General features: G+C 33.8%; 2 protein-coding genes across 2 annotated transcripts in view; both read left to right on the forward strand.

The window, feature by feature from the left end:
• The window catches only part of LOC133203892 (uncharacterized), a 94,215-nt gene that overhangs the window by 61,302 nt on the left and 8,349 nt on the right, over positions 1-24,564 (forward strand). The window contains exon 5 of the mRNA XM_061339689.1: positions 6,183-6,383. Within this exon, the coding sequence (XP_061195673.1) occupies positions 6,183-6,383 (201 nt within the window). The remainder of the gene's footprint in view (positions 1-6,182; positions 6,384-24,564) is intronic.
• On the forward strand, positions 174-2,939 carry LOC133204202 (uncharacterized). The gene is made up of 3 exons (XM_061339949.1): positions 174-427; positions 732-841; positions 1,571-2,939. The coding sequence occupies exons 1-3, from the start codon at positions 174-176 to the stop codon at positions 2,440-2,442; spliced, it is 1,236 nt and encodes a 411-aa protein (XP_061195933.1). The 3' UTR covers positions 2,443-2,939.

The raw sequence follows: 24,564 nt of genomic DNA on the forward strand, positions 1-24,564 counted from the left end.
AATACTGCCATATTTAATACTACATACAATAGATAGTTGTCAATCCACAAAATTCCCTCCATGGCAAAAAAAATGTAACAATGTAAAATTCACTTTAATGTATATCCAACAAATATATTGATGATTTCATTTTATATTGTATGATGTATTTTTTAGGACCAGACGTTCTTGACATGATAAGAAAAAGCAAAATTGAAAGGAGTGAACTTGGGAACACATCCATTATTGAAGATGTCTACAATGGAAATGTATACAAAACTCATTTTGATAGTAGTGGTTTTTTCCATGGAACAACCAAGGAAGAGAGGAATCTTCAATTGCACCTTTCTTTTCAAATTAACACTGATGGAGTTGCTGTGTTCAAGTCATCTAAATTTGGTGTTTGGCCTGTGTATGCAGTTATCAATGAATTGCCACCTGATGCAAGGTACCAGTTACAATTTGATTAATTATATGAATTCGGAAATTACGGTACTCTTAACATTCAATAATAAACATACAGTAAAACACAATTCAATGATAAACATACAGTAAAACTTAATTCAATGATAAACATACAGTAAAACTCGTTTATAATGAACAGAGATATAGTGATATCTCGATATAACGAAGTTTTTTGGAGATAGCGAAGTAAAACCATTGGTCCCTATGACTTCGTTATAACCGAGCTTTACTGTAAATAACTCTACTGTTAACAACTTTACACTATTTTCTCTAAAATTTATTGCTAGATTCACAAGAGAAAACCGTATCTTCTTAGGACTATGGTTTGGAACTCAGAAACCAAATATGAAACTACTTTTTGGATCCTTTTTGAAAGAATTCAATTTGCTTTTTACAGGTGTGTATGTTATATTTTATGCCCCTGCCATGAAATTGCAGGGGTGCATATGGTGTAAACTGTTACCCTGTTCCATCATTCCGTCCTGAAGATATTTTTAGTTTCCGCTGAAGGGATGTATATATATATAAAGTTGATAATCCATTCAGGTCAAATTTGAACTTGGTTCTGATCCAATGATTTTTAACAGAGTTACATGTATGAATATGTCTCTTGGACTTTGAGAAAAAAAGAGAAATCTTCTGTTCAAACAAATAAATCAATATGTAACAAAACCTTTAATCGATTGATTGATTGTATGTTGTTTTACGTCCCATTCAAGAATTTTTCATTCATATAGAGACGTCACCATACATCGGTGAAGGGCTTCAAATTTTGGCCTTTACTCGGCACTCAGGGCCATTGAGCATGGGGGATCTTTATCGTGCCATTGCCTGCGGTGACGCGGGACCTCGGTTTTTGGGGTCTTATCCAAAGGACCCGCAACTTTCACTTCAAAGTGCCGAGCGCATGGCGAAGGAACAGTTGCTACCCATTTTTTATTGACTTAGGTCAGTCGCGGCCAAGATTTGAACTCACAACCTCCCGATCACGGAGCGAGCGCTCTACAGACTGAGCTACCGTGAACAGTAAAAATCCCCCCAAAATATGCATTGCAATTCCATGCCATAAATATGTTGTTCAAAATTTCATATATCAGTAAATATGAATATTTTTAAATATTTTCAGGCATTCCCATGAGTATTAAAGAAGAACAGTTAACAGTTAAAGCCATTCTTCTTAGCTGCACAGCTGATGCACCAGCGAGATGTTTAATGATGGATTTTGTCCAGTTTAATTGTAATTATGGGTGTCCTTGTTGTCTATCTCCTGGAGAAACATTTGCAATATCGGCAACAGGGAACTCGCATATATACCCCTACAAGTCAGAAAGTAATGAAGGCCATGACAAGTTAAGGACAATGGAGGAAACCAAAGCTACAGCGCATCGAGTAGAAACGGAATATTTGAGTGGAAGAAGACGAGATCCTGTGCCAGAAATGGGAGTCAAAGGAATATCCTTTTTGATGTCATTTCCAAAGTTTGATTTAATCAAAGGTACTGGCATAGATTATATGCACTGTGTTTTGCTTGGTGTTGTTAAGATGATCCTAGGGCTTTGGATTGATCTAGATCACAAAAATGAGCAATGGTCTCTTAGAAGCCATATTGATGTACTTAATGATAGAATCAAAAAACTAAGACCACATTGTTTGATTTCACGCCTACCAAAAAAAATTGATGAGTATGGTGACTGGAAAGCATCTGAATTTAGAACATTTCTTCTTTATTACTCTGTACCCCTTTTGGAAGATGTACTCCCTTCAAAATATTATGATCATTTTTGTAATTTAGTACTTGGCATTTTCTTACTTTTAAAGACTTCAATTTCACAGACTGATCTGAAATTAGCGAGATGTTGTTTCAAAAGATTTTGTATTGGTATAGAAGAACTTTATACGGAGTGTTACGCTACATTTAATGTTCATTGTCTTTTACACTTGTGTTCAAAAGTCGAAGATTTGGGACCACTTTGGTCCCAGTCTTGTTTTTTTTTATGAAGGATTGAATGGTGATCTTAGAAATCTTTTCCATGGTACACAAAAAATTGATCTCCAAATTGTAACTGCTGTATGCATTCAAAATAAAATTCCTGAACTTGTTGACAAATTAGAAATAGGTTCTGTGAAGTCTTTTTATCAAAAGATGCAGTCATCTTTGCAACAGTCATTTACTAGGATATGTATTGGACTTAAAACTTTTGTGGTTGGCTCTATAAAGGCCTTTTTGCCTGAGGAACATGTTACACAATTACTGGAAAATAAGTTTGGAAATGTTGCTGAATATCATATCCTCTACAGAGTTTTACACAATAAGATAATGTATTATAGTGAGGAGTACAAGCCTGTAAAAAAAAGAAACTCCTATACATGTAAGAACAAGAGTGGTATTTGTCAGATTAGATATTTTTTACAGTGTGCAACTGAAAATGGATACACATATGTTGCTGTTACTAGAATACTTAATGTACAGAAATCTTGTACAAATGTTTGTCAAGTGTCCATTGGTTTACAGTGCAGGGAACTAATTTTGTTACATAAAGCAGCATCAGCATAAGCATTAGTAGCATCAGGATCGAGCTAGCATCAGGATCAGCATTTAAAAAACAGCATTACCAGGATCAGCATCAGCAAGCAAAGGATAAAACCAGCATTGACCTACATAAATACAGCATTATCCTACTAGCATCAGAAACTCAATGAGTTTTAATTCAGTAAAAAATTAGAAAAGAAAGAAAGAATATTGGTTAAAGTATTCACATTATTGAAACATAGTGAGATATTATGATCAAATAATTGTAAAAGGCACTTTTATTGCTTTAAACGGCAATGCTGAAATTCATTATCTACTTCCGGTAGCATGATGCTACTTCCGGTAGCAATGACCTAATTATAAAACAGCATCAGGATAAGGATTACTAGCATTAAATCAGCAAGCAAAGGAAGCATTCAAATCAGCAAGCAAAGGAAGCATTCAAATCAGCATCGATGCTGTAACAAAATTAGTTTCCTGCACTGTAACAAATGTAATACTTGTAGATGAACTCGAGGAACCTGTCATGTACATAGATATTGATGAGAGAAAAAAGCAGGTGGCATTTTCCCCAAATCTTATTGAAAAAGATTAATATATTTAGTTGTCCATTGATTGTTTCAATGTCAGACCAAGAGTTTTTGTATACACTGTACTTACTAGCATTTACCACAAACTGTCATGAAGCTCATGTACAAAAATGTAGTACAAATGTATGTCAATTAAGTGTCCATTGGGATACCAAATATTATGCTAGCATATAGAGGATATATATTGAGGAACCTTTTATGTACATGGATATTGATAAGAAAAACTATGTAGAATTTTATCCAAGTATTATTGAAAATGATATAATAAAAGATACATTAATATTGAAACATCATGTCTATTAGTATATTTTCAATGTCAGAACAAATAGTTTTTTTACACATGTATTTTGCATTTCCCACAAATCCCTTTGAACACCTGGTATTTAATTTGGTCTCAAATTTCATGCAGATGTTTTTAAGACATCATATAATATATCTTATTAAAAAGTCACCATTAAAACAGCTGTAATAAACATTAGATTTTAATTATTGCTGCATTTTTTCACAGTTATTAAGATAATGCAAATACAGCCAATTAATATATTGGCAAAATATGGTATACCTTCAGAATCTAAGTGATAAAGATATTGCAGTACAAATGCAGTACCTTTGATGCCAGTACATATATCTAATTATGATAAAGATAATGCAGTACAAATGCAGTACCATCAATACCAGTGTCTAATTGATAAAGATAATGCAGTACAAATGCAGTACACCTATGACAGACTTGTGAATGATAATGATAATGCAGCAGAAATGCAGTATACCTTTAATACCAGTATCTCAATAATAAAGATAATGCAGTAGAAATGCAGCTTATTTGCAGTACAAAAGCAGCATATGAAATTTTGTGTCACTGAAAAGAAAATACGAAAAGTTTTTGCAGCACATTTTCAGTATATTTACTGTAGATTATTAGAATATACTGCTGCGCAGTACATTATGCTAATAAGTACTGCAAATATACTTCATTTTTGCAGTAGACATTAAGTACAATTGCAGCGCTATAGCAGCAAATACTGCATTTGCAGTATCTGCTGCAAATCTGTAAGGGGCGCCATATTTTCTCGTTTTATTGTGCTAGACAAACTGTTTACACAGTTTTTTCATTCACGAGTGAAATATACATAGGATAGAAATTCTGGCAATTTAAATGACAACGAGTGTAGCAAGGAACCAATGACAGCATTTCATATGGTAAAGAGGTGGGGCTTAAGTCATCTCAATCATTTGTCAACAACAATCTAAAGTTATTGATGTTATTAATTTCTTAATTAAGAATCTAGATCATCATTTGACTGATGTTAAGTATCAAGGGTCTAGAATATAATGCCCTACAGAAAGTCTAAGACTAGCAGGTTGAGACCAGTAGATTTTCTGACATCAGCATAAATTTGCTATCTGTTTACTTTACCGACTGCTGAATGAGTCGCAATGCATTGTGGGCTACTACAATAATCAATATGAACTCAGGTGTATTGAAAATAAAGAGGAAATTTAATTGTCCCTTGGAAACTCATTTTCAATTCTTTTTTGATATTAATGAAAGAAATATTGGAAATGATGTATAATCTTTCATTTCTATGCTCACATTTACAAAATTTTCTTTATGAAGCCGTATATCAACTTGTAATACAACGGCGTAAACTATTGTTCAAAGAGACGTAGGTGATATTGTGTTGATTAAGCAGTGAGCGTATTTTTTCCACATGATATACAAGTTCATTGTTTTAGACAGCAGTATAATGTGCGCAATTATTATTTAACTCTTCAATATCATCAAAATGTTTTTTGTATACACTCAAATGTCAAAGCGTTTGTACGGTATTTGAAGCAACTATTAATCATCTAAAACAACTCCAATATTAAATGTGAACAGGGAACAGTGTCTTTGGAATATAATCTTTCAATGTTAGCCTTATAAAGTGAAAAAGAAACTGTACATTTTTCCGGTAACCAAATAAATATTATGCAGTAGACTGAAAAAAACCACATGTCGCTGTTGAATCGTAAACACATAGTAGCCCGTCATGCTTTGCGATTCATTCAATATTGATTGGGGAATGGGTTTGACGAAAACATAGTCACGTGTTGAAAAGTGCCTTCCATAAAAGGTAGTGTACCCGACCTGATTAACAGAGGTTTGTATTAAGTTTCACTGTATACAAGATATCATTGGCACATTCAAATGAGATGGTTTAATTTTTCTTGGAATGTGTCTCTATGGGTGCCTTTTTAAAGGAATAAAATGGTTTGAAAGCAGGAGATAGCAAAAAAAAAAAAAAAAAATTCTACATGGTATACAGTGTAAAGAAATTCAGAATAATGTGAATCTGCTGTTAATATAAAAAACTAAATGAATAGTGCACTCATTTTAACCTAATCTATGTTTGTTACAATATAATCAGTGCAATTGTTTTTTCTTCAAATAAAATGTCACTGTATACACTTGCCTGCATGCAGTTACAAGTGTCTTATCTTTTATCTATATTTAGATTATACCTTCTTTATTTTTAGTGTATTTACAGATGAAGCAAGATCTCAAATCTTATTTTCCTTTTCAATATCAGAAATGAAGTCAATGTATTTTTTTTTTATAATCACATCGTTCATAGGTCAAGAAAACTCTAGCTGAGGAAGCTGATGAATTAAGTCCACCTAGGAAAAAACTTCGAGCTACATCTTCTAAAGAAGTTACAGATACTTACATTGGGGACCAGTCTTTATGGTCACAGCATATTGGAGAACTTTTTGTATACATGGACGAGTCGCCAAGAAATGAAGGAATTCTTGGCTTTACCATTGAGAAGACATGGGTATGCATATGACATGAAAATTTGGGTTTTAGATCACCTGATTCACTCAGGTGACCTTTTGCAATTTGTTTTTGTCCTTTGTCGACTTTGAACAAATTTAGCTTCTTGAAGTGCTGAACCAATATTGGCATATAGCATTTATGGGTGAAGGAGAATGAAGATATTAAGGAAGTGAATTTCAAATGTCAAGATTTTAATTTGGGTGGGGGGGGATTTTTCTGTGATATTAGTAAGAAAAATAGAGAGTCTTTTCAGAATGATTTGTGTATAGTTTGTATAAGATATGATTAAGCTATACTTAAAGATATTTGTAATTTTTCATTTTAAAGTGGTGGTCCCAAAAGCTTGATGGTTAAAAAATATATCTATACTTGATATATAGAGGCAACTTTTACATTTTTTGATGAAATGCTTTAAACTTAATATTTAAATATATATTTATAGTCTAGACAAAATGACATGCTCAAGTTAGATATAATTCATGTGCATGCTTGTGCAATTTGCTCCAAATTACTGAAATGAAAATCTCAATAATTGCCTTCTTTTTCTTTTTAAAATAATTTGAAATTAAAAATAAATTAAGATATTTATAAAATTGTATATAAGAGGGTTGTCCCAGAAAGTCGTAGACAGGGGAAAAAAAAGAAGATAGCATGTAAGTTCATTGGTGTATGAAAGCAAGCATGATATACGTCTCATATAACTTTATGGTCCTTTTTAAGTACTGCCCAGTGTGCTTAACACGTATCTCTTCAGCATCTCATTGATTTTTATGGCGTCGAGCTCTTGGAGCTCGAACTTCATCTAGCAAGCGCCCAGTTGAAATCGCGACCAATTTGTAAAAGTGCTCTAAGTAGGACAAGTATACCAAAAGTCTTTCCATGAACTGATTATTTAGTAGCACAGAATGAGTGTTATTGAGGTCAATTTTCAGCCAAAAAACAATTTCATATAAAATTTAGTTTGACAAGTATACCTTCTCAAAATTGTATCAATGTTTACTTTTTAGATGCAAAAAAAGTCCGATTTTTATGTACAAAACCTGTTATATAGTCTCTGTTTCCATGGAAATGGTGTTGGGGACGTATATATTTTTTTTGTTCATGGTAATGAAAATGATCCAGTTAAAAATTTCTTGGATTTTTTTGGAATCATTAGATATAGAAAATGGTGATTTTTACTTGTTTGTTGCCATGGAAACGGTTACACTTTATTAAGGAAAATTGAAAAATCCTCTTTTTTATCCAAATTTTTACAATTTAAATAACCAAAAAAATTAAGCATAACATATAACAATTCATGTCATTTTATTTATTTTGATATGATAGTTTATAAAATAAATAAATTTTTTCATAGAAAATAATGTGTGAAACGTCAAATACCTCAAATTTGGCGTCTTTTACTCAAAAACCGAGACAGACAATATCCGTTGAAATTGTGTTAGATAATGAAGCTATTCTTCCCAAATAAAAAGATCTATGACGTGTACAATTTTTAAAACAATAAAATTTGGAGGGGGTCGCAAACCTTACCTTAAATTTGAAACAAATAATTAATTAACTTAAAATATTCATATCCAAAGGTAAATCGACAATTTTCATTTTTGGAGTGAATTTACCTAGGTTGTGGAGTGAAATGACCTAGGAGTGAAATGACTTTGGCGGAAATGACCTAGGTGGAACAGGCACTGGGGGGGAAATGACCCAGATTCTGAAGATTTGCCTGGGATATCGTGTGATATTGAGCAATAGATAGTTTGCTAACACCTTTACGTAGAGATTTGTGTATGGAATATACAGTCCAAAGAATATAGTAAGGCAGTCTGAGAATTGGCTGAAGCAGAATAAATATCCTAAATTAGTGTTTAGCTCAGTTTTAAAGATACCATTGAAGATATTGTAATCTAACTATGCAGAAACACACTGATGTAAGCTATTTAACTGCATCAACATTTTTTGACCTTTCCTTTGACCTTGACCTCACTTTTCTTAAATTAGCATTTAGCTCAGTTTTAAAGAAATCATTCAGGATAGTGTTATCAAACTTCATATGATGATACATACTGATGAGAGCTATTCAACTGCATCAACATTTTTTGACCTTGACCTTTCCTTTGACCTTGACCTCACTTTTCTTAAATTAGTGCCAAACTTCATTTGCTGAAACGTACTGATGTAAACTATTCAACTGCATCAATATTTTTATGCCCTCTATGAATATGGCTGGGGCATATAGTGTTTGTCATGTCCGTCTTCCGTCCTTCTGTCCTTCCGTCCTTCTGTCTGTCCTTCTGTCACACTTTGTGTTTAGCTCTGTTCAAAGCTCAGTTTCAAAGAAACTATCCAAGATATTTTTATCAAACTTCATATGCTGATATATATTGATGAGAGCTATGCAACTGCATCAACATTTTTTGACCTTGACCTTTCCTCTGACCTTGACCTCACTTTTCTTAAATTAGTGTTTAGCTCAGTTTTAAAGATAACATTCATTACAAGATGGTGTAATCAAACTTTGTTTGTTGATACATACTGATCTAAGCTATTCAACTGCATCAACATTTTTACCTTGACATTTCTTTTGACCTTGACCTCACTTTTCATAAATAAGTGTTTAGCTCAGTTTTTATGAAACCATTCAAGATATTTTTTAACAAACTTCATATGCTGATACATACTGATGAGAGCTATTCAACTGCATCAATATTTTTTTACCATGACATTTCTTTTGACCTTGACCACACTTTTCTTAAATAAGATTTTAGCTCAGTTTTAAAGAAACCATTCATAATATTTTTATCAAACTTCATCTGCTAATAAATACTGATGTATCCTTTTCAACTGCATCAACAATTTTTGAACTTGACCTTTCTTTGACCTTGACCTCAGTTTTCCTAAATTAGTGTCAAACTTCATATGCTGATGCATACTGATGTAAGCTTTTTTCACCTTGACCTTTCCTTTGACCTTGACCACACTTTTCTTAAATTAGTGTGTAGATCAGTTGTAATGAAACCATTCAAGATATTTTTAACAAACTTCATATGCTAATACATACTGATGTAACCTTTTCGACTGCACCAACATTTTTTGACCTTGACCTTTCCTTTGACCTTAACCTCATTTTTTTTAAGTTAGTGTTTAGCTCAGTTTTAAATTAACCATTCAAAATATTTTTATCAAACTTAATATGCTGATCTGATTTATGAGAACTATTCAACTGCATCAAAAACATTTGACCTTGAACTTTTCTGGGACCTTGACTTCACTTCTCTTTTAAAATTTGCATTTTGCTTGATTTTAAAGAAATCATTTAAGATATATTTATGTAAGCTTATGCACTTATACATAATTTGGTGAGAATTTATCATCTATATCAAACTTTTTAGATTTCAATTTTAAAGAAACTATTCAAGATATTTTCATCAAATTTCATACACTTACACAAATTTTCATGTTGCATTACTAATATACCCTTGGCGGGGCATTCATGTCCTATGGACATATTTCTAGTTTACCTTAACCTTTCATTTGACCTTGGCCTTACTTTTCTCAATTTGTGTTCAGCTCTGTTTTAAAGAAACCATTCAGGCCACACCAATTTGTAAAATAGTTCTTTGGATTTTCAAAAATAAAAAGTTAGGCATGAGGGTGAAATAATTTTACAAATATTATTTTTAGGTCACCTGAGTCACTCAGGTGACCTATTGCTATCTGTTTTCGTCATCAGTCGTCCGTCGGTCGTAAACTTTTGAACATTTTCAGCTTCTTCTCTTGGACCACTGAACCATTTCCAACCAATTTTGGCATATAGCATCAATGGGTGAAGGGGTACAAAAGTAATGAATTTCATGGTCCCTGCCCCCCTGGGGCCTGAGGGGTGGGGCTAAAACCATGAAAATTAGTGCTATCTTTAAAAATCTTCTTCTTTACTCCTGGACATCAAGCAGTCAAACTTTTGGCATGATTGTAATAAGCATTGAGCTCTCTACCAAAATTGTGAAATTCATGGCCCCAGGGTCAGGGGTTCTGGTGCTAGGGCGGGGCTATATAGATCATATAGTGAAAGTGCAGTATTTCTTTGAAAATCTTCTTCTCTACTCCTGGGTATTATCGAAACAAATTAAATACATAGTTATGATAAGCAAGAGTGACTCTACCAAAATTGTGAAATTCATAGCCCCAGGGTCAAGGGCTCTGGTGCTAGGGTGGGGCTATATAGATCATATAGTGAAAGTGCAGTATTTCTCTGAAAATCTTCTTCTCTACTCCTGGGTATTATTTAAACAAATTAAATACTTTGTTATGATACGCAAGGGTGCTTCTTCCAAAATTTTGGATTTCATGGCCCCAGGGTCAAGGGTTCTGGTGAAAGGGGGGGGGTCTATTGATTATATAGTGAAAAAGCAAAATTTCTTTGAAGATATACTTTTCTGCTGCTGGTTAAAAAGTCAATAATTAATAAATAATCAGAGAAATTATTTATGGAGGCAGGGGGGTCCAAACAAAAATTTCTTTAAATTTGATCAAATTGGCAGAAATGCTTGATATAATCATCAGTTACATTTTAGTATAAAAGACAACATCACAATCAACCTTAATTTATTGCATCTTAGTATAGTGCACATTACATCAACATGAAAACATAACAAAAACAATATGAAACACAAATATAAAGTGGAAAGTGAAGCTAAGTGTATAGTTATGATGAGCAAGAGTGCTTCTTCCAGAGTAGTGAATTGCATGACCCCTGGGTCAGATGTGCTGGTGTAAGAGTTGGGCTCTTGATAATATAGTGAAAATGCATTAATTCTATTAAATAATCCTGTCTACTCTTAGTGTTAAGAAGATAAACAAAGTGATTACTTATGATGAGCAAACTTCTGGTCCCAGGGTGAGAGGATCTGGTGTTTCTTGCTGGGGAGGGGGGGGGTCTATTGATAATAAAGTGAATCTGTAATAAAAATGCATTATTTCTTTAAAAATTTTCTCTGCACCTGGGCATATCAGAGGCAAAAAGAGTAAAAGTTTTAATAAGGAAGAGTATTTTTACCAGATTTTTGAACATCTGGACCATTTGGTCAAGTGTTCTGGTCCTGGCCAGGGCTCTATTAATTTGTATTCTACTGAGAGGAGTTATTCCCCTTTCCATTATTAATCACTGTAAATAATGTACTTGAAAGGTTAATAGAATAAGAGAATTATGCAAGAATTTTTATTGTATAATACAAAAAGTACTTTCATAGTTTTAATGATCAGGTATACTTGTAAGTAATAGATAAATAAAAATGAGATAAAAATAACTTTTTAAAATGGTCTTCAAAGACCCAAAGAGGCCAATGTGAGAGATTACAAATTAGGGTTAAAAATAGTACAGAAGCACTAATAGTTTGTTAATAGTCTGCATGGTGATAGTGATAAAATGGGGACAGATTAGAACTTAATTTTTGAGTTGTAACTAGATATTAGACTAATTATTTCATTGATCCTGATCATCCTATTTCTCTTGCTTTTAGGCAACAAATCTTCATCTACCAGTTTATTTTATATTCTATGGATCCTCTAAGTTGTTGTATTATACTCAGGTGACCATTGAGGCCTTTGGGCCTCTTGTTTGATATTGTTTTCAATAAATAAAAAGTTTCAGGTTTCAAAGACTTTATTTTCATAACAGGTAATGTTTTGCTATATTAAATAAGGTCTTTTTGAAGAATTTCCTCTCCAATTTGTTGCCCATTCTATCAAATCATTAAATAAATTCTGTGATCTCGTTTGCCTGTAATTTTTCCAGGGAGAGAATAATTTTTTGAAGCATTCATAAAATGTGAAAACACGTCTACTTTCTGTTTGTCGTGTTTTGAATGAGGTATGTGTTACATTGCAATTTATAGTTTCATTTCTACAAACGTTCTGTTCAGTTCTGTGCAAATTCCTAGCGACATGTTCGGTCTTGAAATCTCAAATACATTGCTCTTAGAATTTTTTTTATTTTGATAGAGCAAACATCATCAATATTCACCAAACCCTCCGTGGACTTTTTCTATGTTCTCTTTATAGTAACATTGAACAGTGCTTCAAAAGTTTCCTCGGCTTCTAGTTCTAACTGTGGTGAGGGCTTGTCCCGAGACACAGTTAGATAATTCGTACTAGTTTGATTGCAGTAAAAGGAAAAAATTCACATCCACTGTTTTTAACTATTGACGTAACGTACATATAAAGAGTAGCTATAGACATGCAGGCATCGTGAAAAATTTCACACATTGTTACACAGTATGAGTTACGAAGTACGAATTTTTCTGTCATTCCTCAACGACATGTTCCGAAGTCTTTTGTGCGTTTGGTGTAAAGTGTAAAAAAAATGTATTTGGATATTTTTGGATGCGCGGGCAGACATATTTTTTTTAGATGATACATGTGTTATAATTTGGATTTGTTACAAATAGAAGCGGCGAATCTGACGAACTATATTGCAAATTGGTATGGCCTCATAATATTTTTATCAAACTTCATATGTTAATACATACTGATATAAGTTTTTCAACTGCATCAACATTTTTTGACCTTGACCTTTCCTTTGACCTTAACTTCATTTATTTTAAGTAAATGTTTAGCTCTGTTTTAAATAAACCATTCAAAATATTTTTATTAAACTTAATATGCTGTTACATATTTGTGAGAACTATTCAACTGCATCAAAAATGTTTGATCATTAAGTTTTCTGTGACCTTGATCTCACTTTTCTTAAATTTGCATTTTGCTAAGTTTTTTTTAAAGAAATCATTTAAGATATATTTATGTAAGCTTATTCATAATTTCGTTAGAATTTATCATCTATATCCAACTTTTTAGTTTTCAATTTTAAAATTCTCATCAAATTTCATACAAATTAATACATTTTCATGTTGCATTACTAATATACCCTTGGCAGGGCATTCATATCCTATGGCCATATTTCTAGTTTATTTAGCATTTATTAGGTAGAATACTATCCTTAGACCCCCCCCCCCTTCTGTAATTGTATTCGGGCAAGATGATACAGAGAGGCATTTAAATTTTATTGTAGATTTAATTTTCAGATTTTAGTATTTAAGTGTGATGCTGTCATAGCTGGTTTAAATAGACAGACAATTTATACAGAAAAAGAGATTCACCCTTCCCACAATGCATGCATTCTATGAAACAAAAACTCCTATGTTGTATTTTTTTTATATATCAGACAGTGTTATTAAACCATTCTTTATTAACAAATCCATTTTTTTGGCAGTCATAGTCTTTTTAACTTTTTTTTTCTGCAGTTCAAATTCACACAAAGTCCATGTGCTTGTCCTGTCAATCAAAATCATATGAAACTGTGTTGTCTGTGTAAGTCTCGTCACGATGAAGCGGAAGTCCTAGTACTTCCAAGAAGTTTTATACATTTTCCTGATCATTTCTAGATCTGAATCCATCATTTATTAAAAAAACAAAACTACATTGGACATATTAAACACTTGCAATGATTAAGATGCATGAATTTGATATACACAAATACCACTGCCACGCGTGTATTTTGAACTACGATTCCCAAATAAAATTCTTGGATAGATGTATGTTTTGAGACTGACATTTTTATGTCATAAAACTCTTTGATTTCTTGTTTAATGTTAATTAAATATATACTACAAAATATTGCGCAAGTGGCTGATTAAAAAAAATGGAGGGGGGGGGGGCTCTTAATTTCACCTGGAACGGGAAACATGTATAGTTGCAATGTAGAAAAGCATTTTTTTTCTCTCTAACCCAAAACTATGACTACAGTAGTGTGACATAAGTGAGTTCGCAAAATGGCCGCCGTCATTCATGCGTGCGGTGCGCTTGCGGTATGTTGAATCTAATTTTTATCAATAAAATTATATTAAAACTTACCTTTTTGTTTTAATACTTTGTTATATGGCCTCTAGAGCATAGAACACTTCGAATTCTCCTGGGAATGCTTGCATATAAGCTTTGAATATAGTGCAAAGGGAGGCTACCCCATATTTCATTGACGATTCGCTCCAGATCATTCGCGTTTCTGACCTCATGTGTCCTCCTTTGTACACGGATTTTGAGCACTCTCCAGACATTTTCGATTATATTGAGATCAGGACTTTGTGGGGGCCACGGTAGAGTGTTAACATTGTTGTTTTCCAACGATTTGAGAAGGCGGAGACATGACAGGGGGCATTGTCTTCTTGGAAAGTCCAACGCCGGTTTGGGAAATGACGAGCGATCACAGGCCAAAGACACTCATCAAGAATTGTAACATATTTCTCGCTATTCATGTTCCCATCCACAGTTTTTAAGGTGCCGACTCCATAATAACATATGCAACCCCAAAACATGAGGGAGGCCCGACAGTTCGTTTCCCAATCACCACGCAATCCGACACATTCAGGAGGTATTCTTTCCTCACTCTTCCTCTAGACATGAACTTTATCATTTTTTCCAATAATTATCTTAGTCTCATCACTGAATGTTATGGATGACCAATAATTGTTTACTGTCCAGTGCAATTTCTGTCTACAAAATCGGGTTCTCTTCACTCTATTCACGCGTGAAACAGTGGTTTTCTTAGAAACAACACACCTCTTATAACCTTCCTCCGATAATCGTCTGTGAACTGTTCTGAGTGACACATTAGATCCTGTCCTAGCATTGAATCTGGTTGTAATGTCTTTTAAAGTCTGACGACGATTGATTTTAATGCTTCGGAAAAGAACCCTGTCATCTCTCTGTGAAGTTTTTCATTTCACCCCACTTCTCGGTAAATTTTCTGTATTACCTCTTTCCCTTACACGCTTGAGAAATTTTTGGATGGTACGACTGTTTATTCCGGTTAAATTCTCAATTTTATAGCTTGAAAGACCTTCATTTGACATCTGTATGATTATTTTTTTTAGATTACTAGTCGGTTCTCCACCATGGGGAGCCATGTCTCCAAGCAGACGATAATTGTTTATCAAAGGGGAATAATCCAATTTTACATCAATGGACTGTTTTAATTAAGTCGTACCGAAACTCATTCAAAATATTTTGTCCTTAAAAGTAGCGGTTACGTTAATTCAGCAACTGATTTACCACCCTTCTGAAATATTTACGTTGACGGCGGCCATTTTGCGAACTCATTTATGTCACACTACTGTATATATATAGAAAAGCCTATTCCCTTTTAGCAACGCCATAACTTTGCTAGTGTGTTTTTTCCCGTGTATTATAATTTAGATAAATATTTTTTAACCACACTATCAATGTACATCACATGGTAGATATTTTTATGCCCCCGGATCGAAAGATCCTGGGGGTATATTGTTTTTGTCCTGTCTGTTTGTCTGTCTGTCTGTTGTCAGCTTTAAACTTGCCCATAACTTTTGATTGGTTGGAGCTATGACTTTCATATTTCATATATGTATTCCTTGTGACAAGATTTTTTTTGGGTACCATCATATTTGACCTTTTGACCTTGGAGTTTGACCCACTTTTGCAAAATTTTATGAGACTTTAACCTTGGCCATAACTTTTGAACAGTTGGTGCTTGGGGTTTCAATCTTCACATGTGTATTCTTTGTGACAAGGCCTTCCATTGGATATTAACAACTTTGACGTTGACCTTGGAGTTTGACCTACTTTTGAAAAACTTTACCCTTGGCCATAACTTTAGAACAGTTGGTGCTTGGGGTTTCAACATTCACTGTGTATTACTTGTGACAAGATCTTTCTCTGGATATCAACCTCTTTGACCCTTTGACCTTGACCTAGGAGTTTGACCTACTGTTGAAAAACTTTAACCTTGGCCATAACTTTTGAACGGTTGAAGCTAGGGCTTTCATACTTCACATATGGAATCCTTGTGACAAGACCTTCCTTTGGATAACAACTACTTTGACGTTTTGATCTTGACCTAGGAGTTTGACCTACATTTGAAAAACTTTAACCTTGGCCATAACTTTTGAATGGTTGGTGCTAGGGATTTCATACTTCACATATGGAATCCTTGTGACAAGACCTTCCTTTGGATACCAACCACTTTGACCTTTTGACCTAGATCAAGGAGTTTGACCTACTTTTGAAAAACTTTAACCTTGGCCAAAACTTTATGGTTATGCTAGGGTTTTCATACTTCACATATGTAATCCTTGTGACATCACCTTCCTATGGATACCAACCATTTTGACCCTTTGACCTTGACATAGGAGTTTGACCTTCTTTTGAAAAACTTTAACCTTGGCCAAAACTTTTGAATGGTTGGTGCTAGGGCTTTCATACTTCACATATGTAATCCTTGTGATAAGACCTTCCTTTGGATACCAACAACTTTGACCTTGACCTTGACGTTTAACTTACTTTAAAAAAACTTTAACCTTCGCCATAACTTTTGAACAGTCGCAGCTAGGGCTTTCAAATTTCACAGGTATATTCCTTGAGACAAGACCTTTCTTTGGGTACCAACATTTTTTTATCTTTTGGCCTGGATTTTGACTTGCACTTAAGAAACTTTAACCATCAGTGTTTCACAAACACATCTTGTTAATCCATAATGTTATCTATAATTCTTAGAACTAGCTCTTACATGTATTTCTATAGTAACTGGAAAATGTGTTAGAAATGAATATTTTCGTAATTATGCTGCAGGTGGTTATTCAATCGACTTGAATTATTATCTTTATCAATGATTTGTCATCTTTGACATAACAATAAAATGTTGCTGCACTTGAAATATCTGTACATATTGCCATATTTTAATTTAATCGTTCAGTATCTTTCTAAATTAATATACTTACAACATTTATTTTGTATATAAAATAATTAAATAAGATAATAATTAAGTTAATTAAATAATAATTTTTCATAAAATGATAATTTATTTTTCATAAAATTTCAAAACCTGTAGATGCTGGCATTCTCATTTTTACCCTCTTTCATAAATAAGTCCTTTCACATCTGAGTTCCAAATGACAATGAAGACTGAACGATAAGTGAATGCTGAACGTAAGTTGAATGCAAAGTAAACAAACAAAGAGCAAATGCTGAACACTCTGTGAATGGTGAATGCAAGCGCAAGGTGAACGCTGAATGCAAAACTGTGAACGGAGAGTACATGGTGAATGAACAGTGAAAGCATGCTGAACGAAAGGTGAAAGAACAGAAAAATTGAAGGGAGAACATTTCAGGGACTATATCATTTCACTCAGAACCTTTTTCATGAGTGAACAAAGCAGTCCAAAAAAGCAGTCCCCGGGACTGCTGGGACTGCTAGGTTTGCTTTCTAGGGCAATCCCAGAGCATTCCCACAGGGGTCCCAGAGCAGTTTCCAAGCAGGCTCCTGGACTGCTTTCTGGGACTGCTTCGGTGTCAGGTTGGGTCTGGTTCGTACTGTATACTGTGGTGTCCTGTTTAATAGTTAATAGATAAGTTATTGTCAGGTAAAGTCATGGAGATCAAGAGTTTAATTGGCTAGAGAATGCATAAAGTTGTTTTATACTTTATCAAAGTGAATAAGTGATCACAGAGAGCCAGGTTGACTAGGGGACATTTTAGTTAGTGAAAAGTGGCAAATAGCCACGTTGTATAGCCAGTTCTCTCTTTGTGTACTTAAATGTAGCACTAGGCAAGTGACAAAACATATCTGTGTATATTGAATACCTTACACACTAGGAAAGTGTCCATTTTTAGCTCTACTGGTCAGAGACCAGAAGAGCTTATGCGATAGTAAGGTGTCCGTCGTCCGTCTGTCTGTCTGTTTGTCTGTCTAGCTGTCCGTCCGTCTGTAAACAATTTTTCCAAACACTACTCCTCCTACAGTTTTGGTCTGATTTCAATATAACTTGGCACATAAGTAGACTACACTAAGATACACAATTCTGTGTAGGGTGAATTTACCATGCATCGGACACCCTCGCACTTCAACAAGATCTAGCGATATCGCTACCCACCGAATATTATCAAAATGGAGCTTCACATGTAGTATGTGGTTAAAAATATTATTTTTTGACACAATCGTGTGTTATTTATTGAGAAAATATCACTAAAAACGATTTTTTCGAAATAAGTCAAAATTAACCATGGTTCGGACAATATTCACCATGCATCGGACATACGACATTTCGAACTGAAAAAATATCATACCTTGATCTCGGTGCTTTAAAATTAGTAATGTCGAAACATTTTTATCTTTTATTTAAAAATTAACCTTATAGTAAAATTTGAATGACTATTTCGATCCACATCTCGCGCCTTTTTCTCGTGGGATTATCATCATCCAGTTTAAAAAAATAAATTGAGTCCACTTCTAGTAGTCATATGTCAATAACTTGTATTTTCACTGAAAATTTAGAGTTTTTGTTTTCTATTTCCACAAAAAACAGCTGTCATTTGTTTTTTATATGAAAATGGAAGTGATTACCCATGCATCAGAACATGTCCGATGCATGGTTAATCTGTGTCCGATGTACGGTGAAATAAACATACTAGTAAAAAACAACTCTAAAAAATATTTTACAAACATTGAAGTAAAATTTAAAAAAAATTCTTTACAATAATCAATCTTTGACAAATTTTACCTAGGTCCGACTGGTTCCGTTGAAGTCTATTTAAAAGAAGGACAACTCTAAAAATTGCAACATCGTAAAATTCTGGTTACTCCCCTTTGATGATGCAAAATATGACGTAATTTCAAGGCCATTCTTGATGTATTTTTATCACAGCATGAAACTTAAAATCGGCATCATTAAAACGTTTAAATCTTCACCTTTAAGACACAAACTAGTAAAAATACGGGGACGCTCAGGTTCAATGAAAGTTTATTGCTTAAAGTTGTCCGAAGCAAGGTATGTGTCCGATGCATGGTTAACTCGGTTTTTGATTTTGATGAACGGTGTTGCCATGGTTACTAAAAATACAGATTTCTGGGAAATACTTTCAAAACGCTACTCCTCATACAGTTTTGGTTTGATTTCAAAAACTTGGCACACAAGTAGACTACACTCAGAACATAATTCTGTGTATCGGTTTTTGATATTGGTGAATGGTGTTGCCATGGTTACTAAAAATACAGATTTCTTGGAAATACATTCAAAACGCTACTCCTTATACAGGTTTGGTCTGATTTCAATAAAACTTGGCACACAAGTAGACTACACTAAGATACATAATTCTGTGTATCGTTTTTTTATTTCAATGAATGGTATTGCCATGGTTACTAAAAATAGAAATTTCCCTGAAAAACTTTCAAAACACTACTCCTCCTACAGTTTTGATCTGATTTCAATAAAACTTGGCAAACAAGTAGACTACACTAAGATACATAATTCTATGTATTGGTTTTTGATTTCGATGAACAGTGTTGCCATGGTTACTAAAAATAGAAATTTTTGTGAAATACTTTCAAAATGCTACTCTTCTTATAGTTTTGGAGTGATTTCAGTAAAACTTGGCACACAAGTAGACTACACTAATGCTCGTATTCACACCTGTGTTTAAGCCAGGTTTACAACTAAGAACAGCTTACATTTTTTAAATCAGTTTCATACCTGTTTCTCAGAAGTGAGCTAAGCTCACAAATTAGGCTAAGCCTAAACCTGGTCTAGGGTAGGTTTAAATCTCGATTTATTGTTCTTCTCACACTGGAGGACTGGTTAGATTAGATGAAGAGGCTGGATCTTATTGGAAAAATTAATAGACGACTCAAAATTATTCATGACAGAATTCAAATCTATTTATATGATGACCTTGAACGTCTCTCAAAATACTGTTCTGCTCATTATGAACATACCGAAGTGTTTTACATCAATGTTCAATGCCATTCCCAGGTGGAAATTTAAAGGTGATTCTACATTGTCTCCAATTTGCAACTTCGCTCTCTTTTAATGTCAGACGACACGTTCCTCAAATATATATTTTGTAGACCTTGGTATTATATCAAAATTTATTCATAATTGTCATTCTCTCGTGATTTCTAAATTGTTTTCAATATGTTTAAAATAATAAGTACATCAAAAATTGTGACATCGGCAATTCAAAAGATTGCCCATAAGGATTATATAAGAAATATCGCCCTCTGGTATCTTGCCCAAATGCCTGGTAAGGTTCCTCAATTTTTGATGAGGAAACTTCTTTAGGAAGTTAAACTTCAATGACTAGTTCTTGGGAAAAAATATATATTTTCTAGGAACGTGTCGTCTGACCTTAAGACTTTAAGACATTTACTTGGCTTTGGATTTGGACTAATTTAGTCAAATATCTGGATTTCAAAACTGCATTCCCATAGATAATGCTTACAAATGAAATTGCAAGTTTTTAATTAAGAAACCCCTCCACCCCTCCCCTAACTGGTCCTTAGTAGATAGGAACCCATGCCTATGTGTACACGTAGAATGAAAGTGACAAATAAGTATTGGTGCTTTTTAGTCCTTAAAAAAATATTGAATTTGATTTGGAAGATGTTTCTTTTTTTGAGTGGGTATGCCCGTGCCCCTTAAGAAGAAAAATTCCTGAATCTGCCCTTGAATTTGGTCTTTTGCTGTCTTAGAAAATGTAAATATAGAGTAAGTGAAGGCCTTTGTTATATTTCATGAATTAATTTATTGATAGAAATGGTGAGAACATTGTCTCTACTCAAAATAGGAGGATGCTCCTAATAAAACATTTTCTGTGAAGTAATGAAAGGTTTTCTATGAAGATATATGTTGTCTTTTCATTTTCCGGTGTCTTCGGTTCTTTCTCTGGTTAATTAAGAAATGAATTTTAATTTTTGAAGATTCATGAGGACATGAACTACGACGCTTCACGCCGGCATATGTCATGAAGCGCGTTAGCGCTTTATGATAAATATGCCGGCGTGAAGCGTTGTAGTTCATGTACCTCATGAATCTTCAAAAATTAAAATTCATTTCTTATATTTACATTATTATGTTCCCCAAACGAAGTTTGGGAACATATTGTTTTTACTCTGTTTCTTATTATGTTCCCCAAACGAAGTTGGGGAACATATTGTTTTTACTCTGTTTCTTATTATTATTATTATTTTTCTTCTTCTTCTTCTTCCTGGGTACTTTTTTGTCCGCGAGTGATCTTGTCAACTACTCATCCGATTGAGGTGAAACCTTTTTAGGGTTAATAGGCATGTTATGTAGATTTGCGGAATCAAGGTCATTTTGAGCGCACGTGCATGCACGTGCGTGCGCGTGCAATGCGTAAAATGACCAATATACTTGATATAGCTGTAACTTTTATATTTTTTGATGAAATGCTTTGATACTCAGAATATAAGGATATATTAAAAGTGTAAACAAGATGACATGGTCAACATGCACATGCATGAGCGCACGTGCATGCACGTGCGTGCGCGTGCAATGCGTAAAATGACCAATATACTTGATATAGCTGTAACTTTTATATTTTTTGATGAAATGCTTTGATACTCAGAATATAAGGATATATTAAAAGTGTAAACAAGATGACATGGTCAACATGCACATGCATGCACGTGTGCGCACGCGCAAAGCGTAAAATGACAAATATACTTGATATACTCGTAACTTTTATACTTTTTGATGAGATGCTTTGATACTCAAAATTTTTATATATATTAAAAGTGTAGACAAGACGACATGGTCATCGTGCACATGCATGCATGCACGTGCGCGCGCGTGCAATGTGTTAAATGACCAATATACTTAATATAGCCGTAATTTTTATATTTTTTTATGAAAAGCTTTGATATTAAGAATATACAGATATATTGAAAGTCTAGACAAGATGATGTGGACATCATGCTCATGAATGCACATGCGCGCGCGTGCAATGTGTTAAATGACCAATATACTTAATGTAGCCATAACTTTTATATTTTTTTATGAAAAGCTTTGATACTAAGAATAAACCGACATATTATAAGTGTAGACAAAATGGCATGGTCATTATGAACATGCATGCAGGTGCGCATGCGTGCAATGCTAAGATGACCAATATACTTGATATAGCTGGAACTTATTTATTTTTTGATGAAATGTTTTAATACTGAGAATATAAAGATGCATTAATAGTATAGATGAGATGACATGGTCATCCTGCACATGCATGCACGTGCGCGCGCGTGAAATGCAAAAACCTATCAATATACTTCATTGGCTTATTTAATGAAGCTTACAGGAAATAAGACACCAAAAGGGTGTTGGGGAGCGTTTGGGGAACATCTGTAACGGTCCCCGTTACAATTATAACTAGTTATTATTATTATTATTATTCTTTTTTTCTACTTTCTTCTCCGGTACTTTTTTGTCCGGGAGTGTTCTCATAGAACCACTCATCCGATTGACATGAAACCTTTTTAGGGTTAATAGGCATGTTGTGTAGGTGTTCGGAACGAAGGTCATTTTGCGCGCACGTGCAATGAGTGAAATGACTGATATACTTGATGAAGCCGTAACTTTTATATTTCTTGATGAATTGCTTTGAAACTCAAAATATAAAGATATATTATTAGTCTAGACAAGAAAACATGGTCAAATTAGCGTGAACTCACGCGCATGCACGTGCGCTCTTCTCTGATTGGCTGATACAAAAATCTCAATAATTTCCTTGTTTTTTGACAAAATACTTTGAAATTTAGAATATAAGTATATATTATAAGGTGCTACAACATGTTATATAGGAAATTTCTTGAAAACACGCGCATGCAGGTGCGCTGCAATCTGATTGGTTGAAACTTTAAATGTCTATAACTCCCTTGGTTTTCAACAAAATAGGATGAAATTTACGACATGGATAGGCACATAGAACTCCTACATTATGGTACTATCAAAATTGAATGCAAGGCCATGCATGCGCGTATGCTGAATTGTGATTGGCTAATACTTAAAGAGTTACATCTCTCTTATTTTTCAATGAGATTCTTTTAATATTTTACACAAATGTATGTATTGTGAGACACTATAAGAAAATTAATGTGAAAAATGTAGAAAACATGTGCAAGCATATGCGCTGAAACTTGATTGGCTAATACCCATATGGCTATATCGGAGTAGTTTTCCAATGAAATACCCTTAAAAATAAAGTGTCCATCTATATTACAAAAGTAATGTCTAATCTATTGAAGCTTGTAGGGAATGGGGCATCATAAGGGATTGGGGAGCCGTTTGGGGAACATCTGTAACGGTTCCCGTTACAATTAGCACTAGTTTTCTGATGAGTTACCACAAATTTCACCATTCAACTGTCATTTTTAAAGCAAAACAGTTTGCACTATAGTTTTGACGTCAAGTATGGTATTATGACGTAACAATGAAGATATTCATGCTCATCCATGGTAGTTCATGAGAAAATGAACAGCATTTTAATTTGCAAAGAATCTTAAGAAAAAATATTTGGAAATGTAAATATTATTATATCAAATGCTGTCAAAACACGAGATTGATTGCAGTTTAGGTAAAACCAGTTTTATTTTCAGAGTGAAACACAGGTAAGGTTTATGTGAGCTCAGTTCAAGTGGGATTTAAACCCAGTTTACCTGACTCGGGCTTACTTGATAAACCTAGCTTACCTAATCCATAGGTATGAATACGGGCATAAGATACATAATTGTCTTTATTGTTTTTTTTTTTTTTTTTTGATTTTGTTGAATGATGTTGCCATGGTTACTTAAATCGAAATTTCTGTGAAATTCTTACAAAAGGCTACTCTTCCTACAAATTTAGTCTGATTGCAATAAATGTTGCCACAAAAAGAGACTAAACCAAGGATCATTTATTGCTGTTGCAAAGTTTCAGGTCCAAGTGCTACTTTTATTTTCCTTCATTATAAGTACAAACCAGTAGAGCTATATTTTCGTCAGAGACTTCTGGTGTTTGTATATTTTGCATTCATTATCATCCCTGTAAGACTCGGGAAAACCAAGTACGATCCCAAGGAGGTCAAGGCAAGGGTATTTTGACCTGACTCTTGAAATTTTTGGGCAACATAGCTTTATCTGTCAGTTATTTTTGTTATATACTTCTTTGGATCCTTTACAGTGTTGTATTATACTTAGGAACCATTAAGGCACTCGGGCCTACAGTATTATAAATCACTTTAAAAAATATTGGCAAAAGAAAATAGAAATCAATATTTGTAATATATATCAGATTGGATTGAATTGACTATATAATGGCCCTCAGTATTAAACTCTG

Source organism: Saccostrea echinata, unplaced genomic scaffold (assembly GCF_033153115.1).
Source record: "Saccostrea echinata isolate AGI-Se365-2 ecotype Australia unplaced genomic scaffold, CSIRO_AGI_Sech_v1 ptg000052l, whole genome shotgun sequence".
In the NCBI taxonomy this organism is placed as follows: domain Eukaryota; kingdom Metazoa; phylum Mollusca; class Bivalvia; order Ostreida; family Ostreidae; genus Saccostrea; species Saccostrea echinata.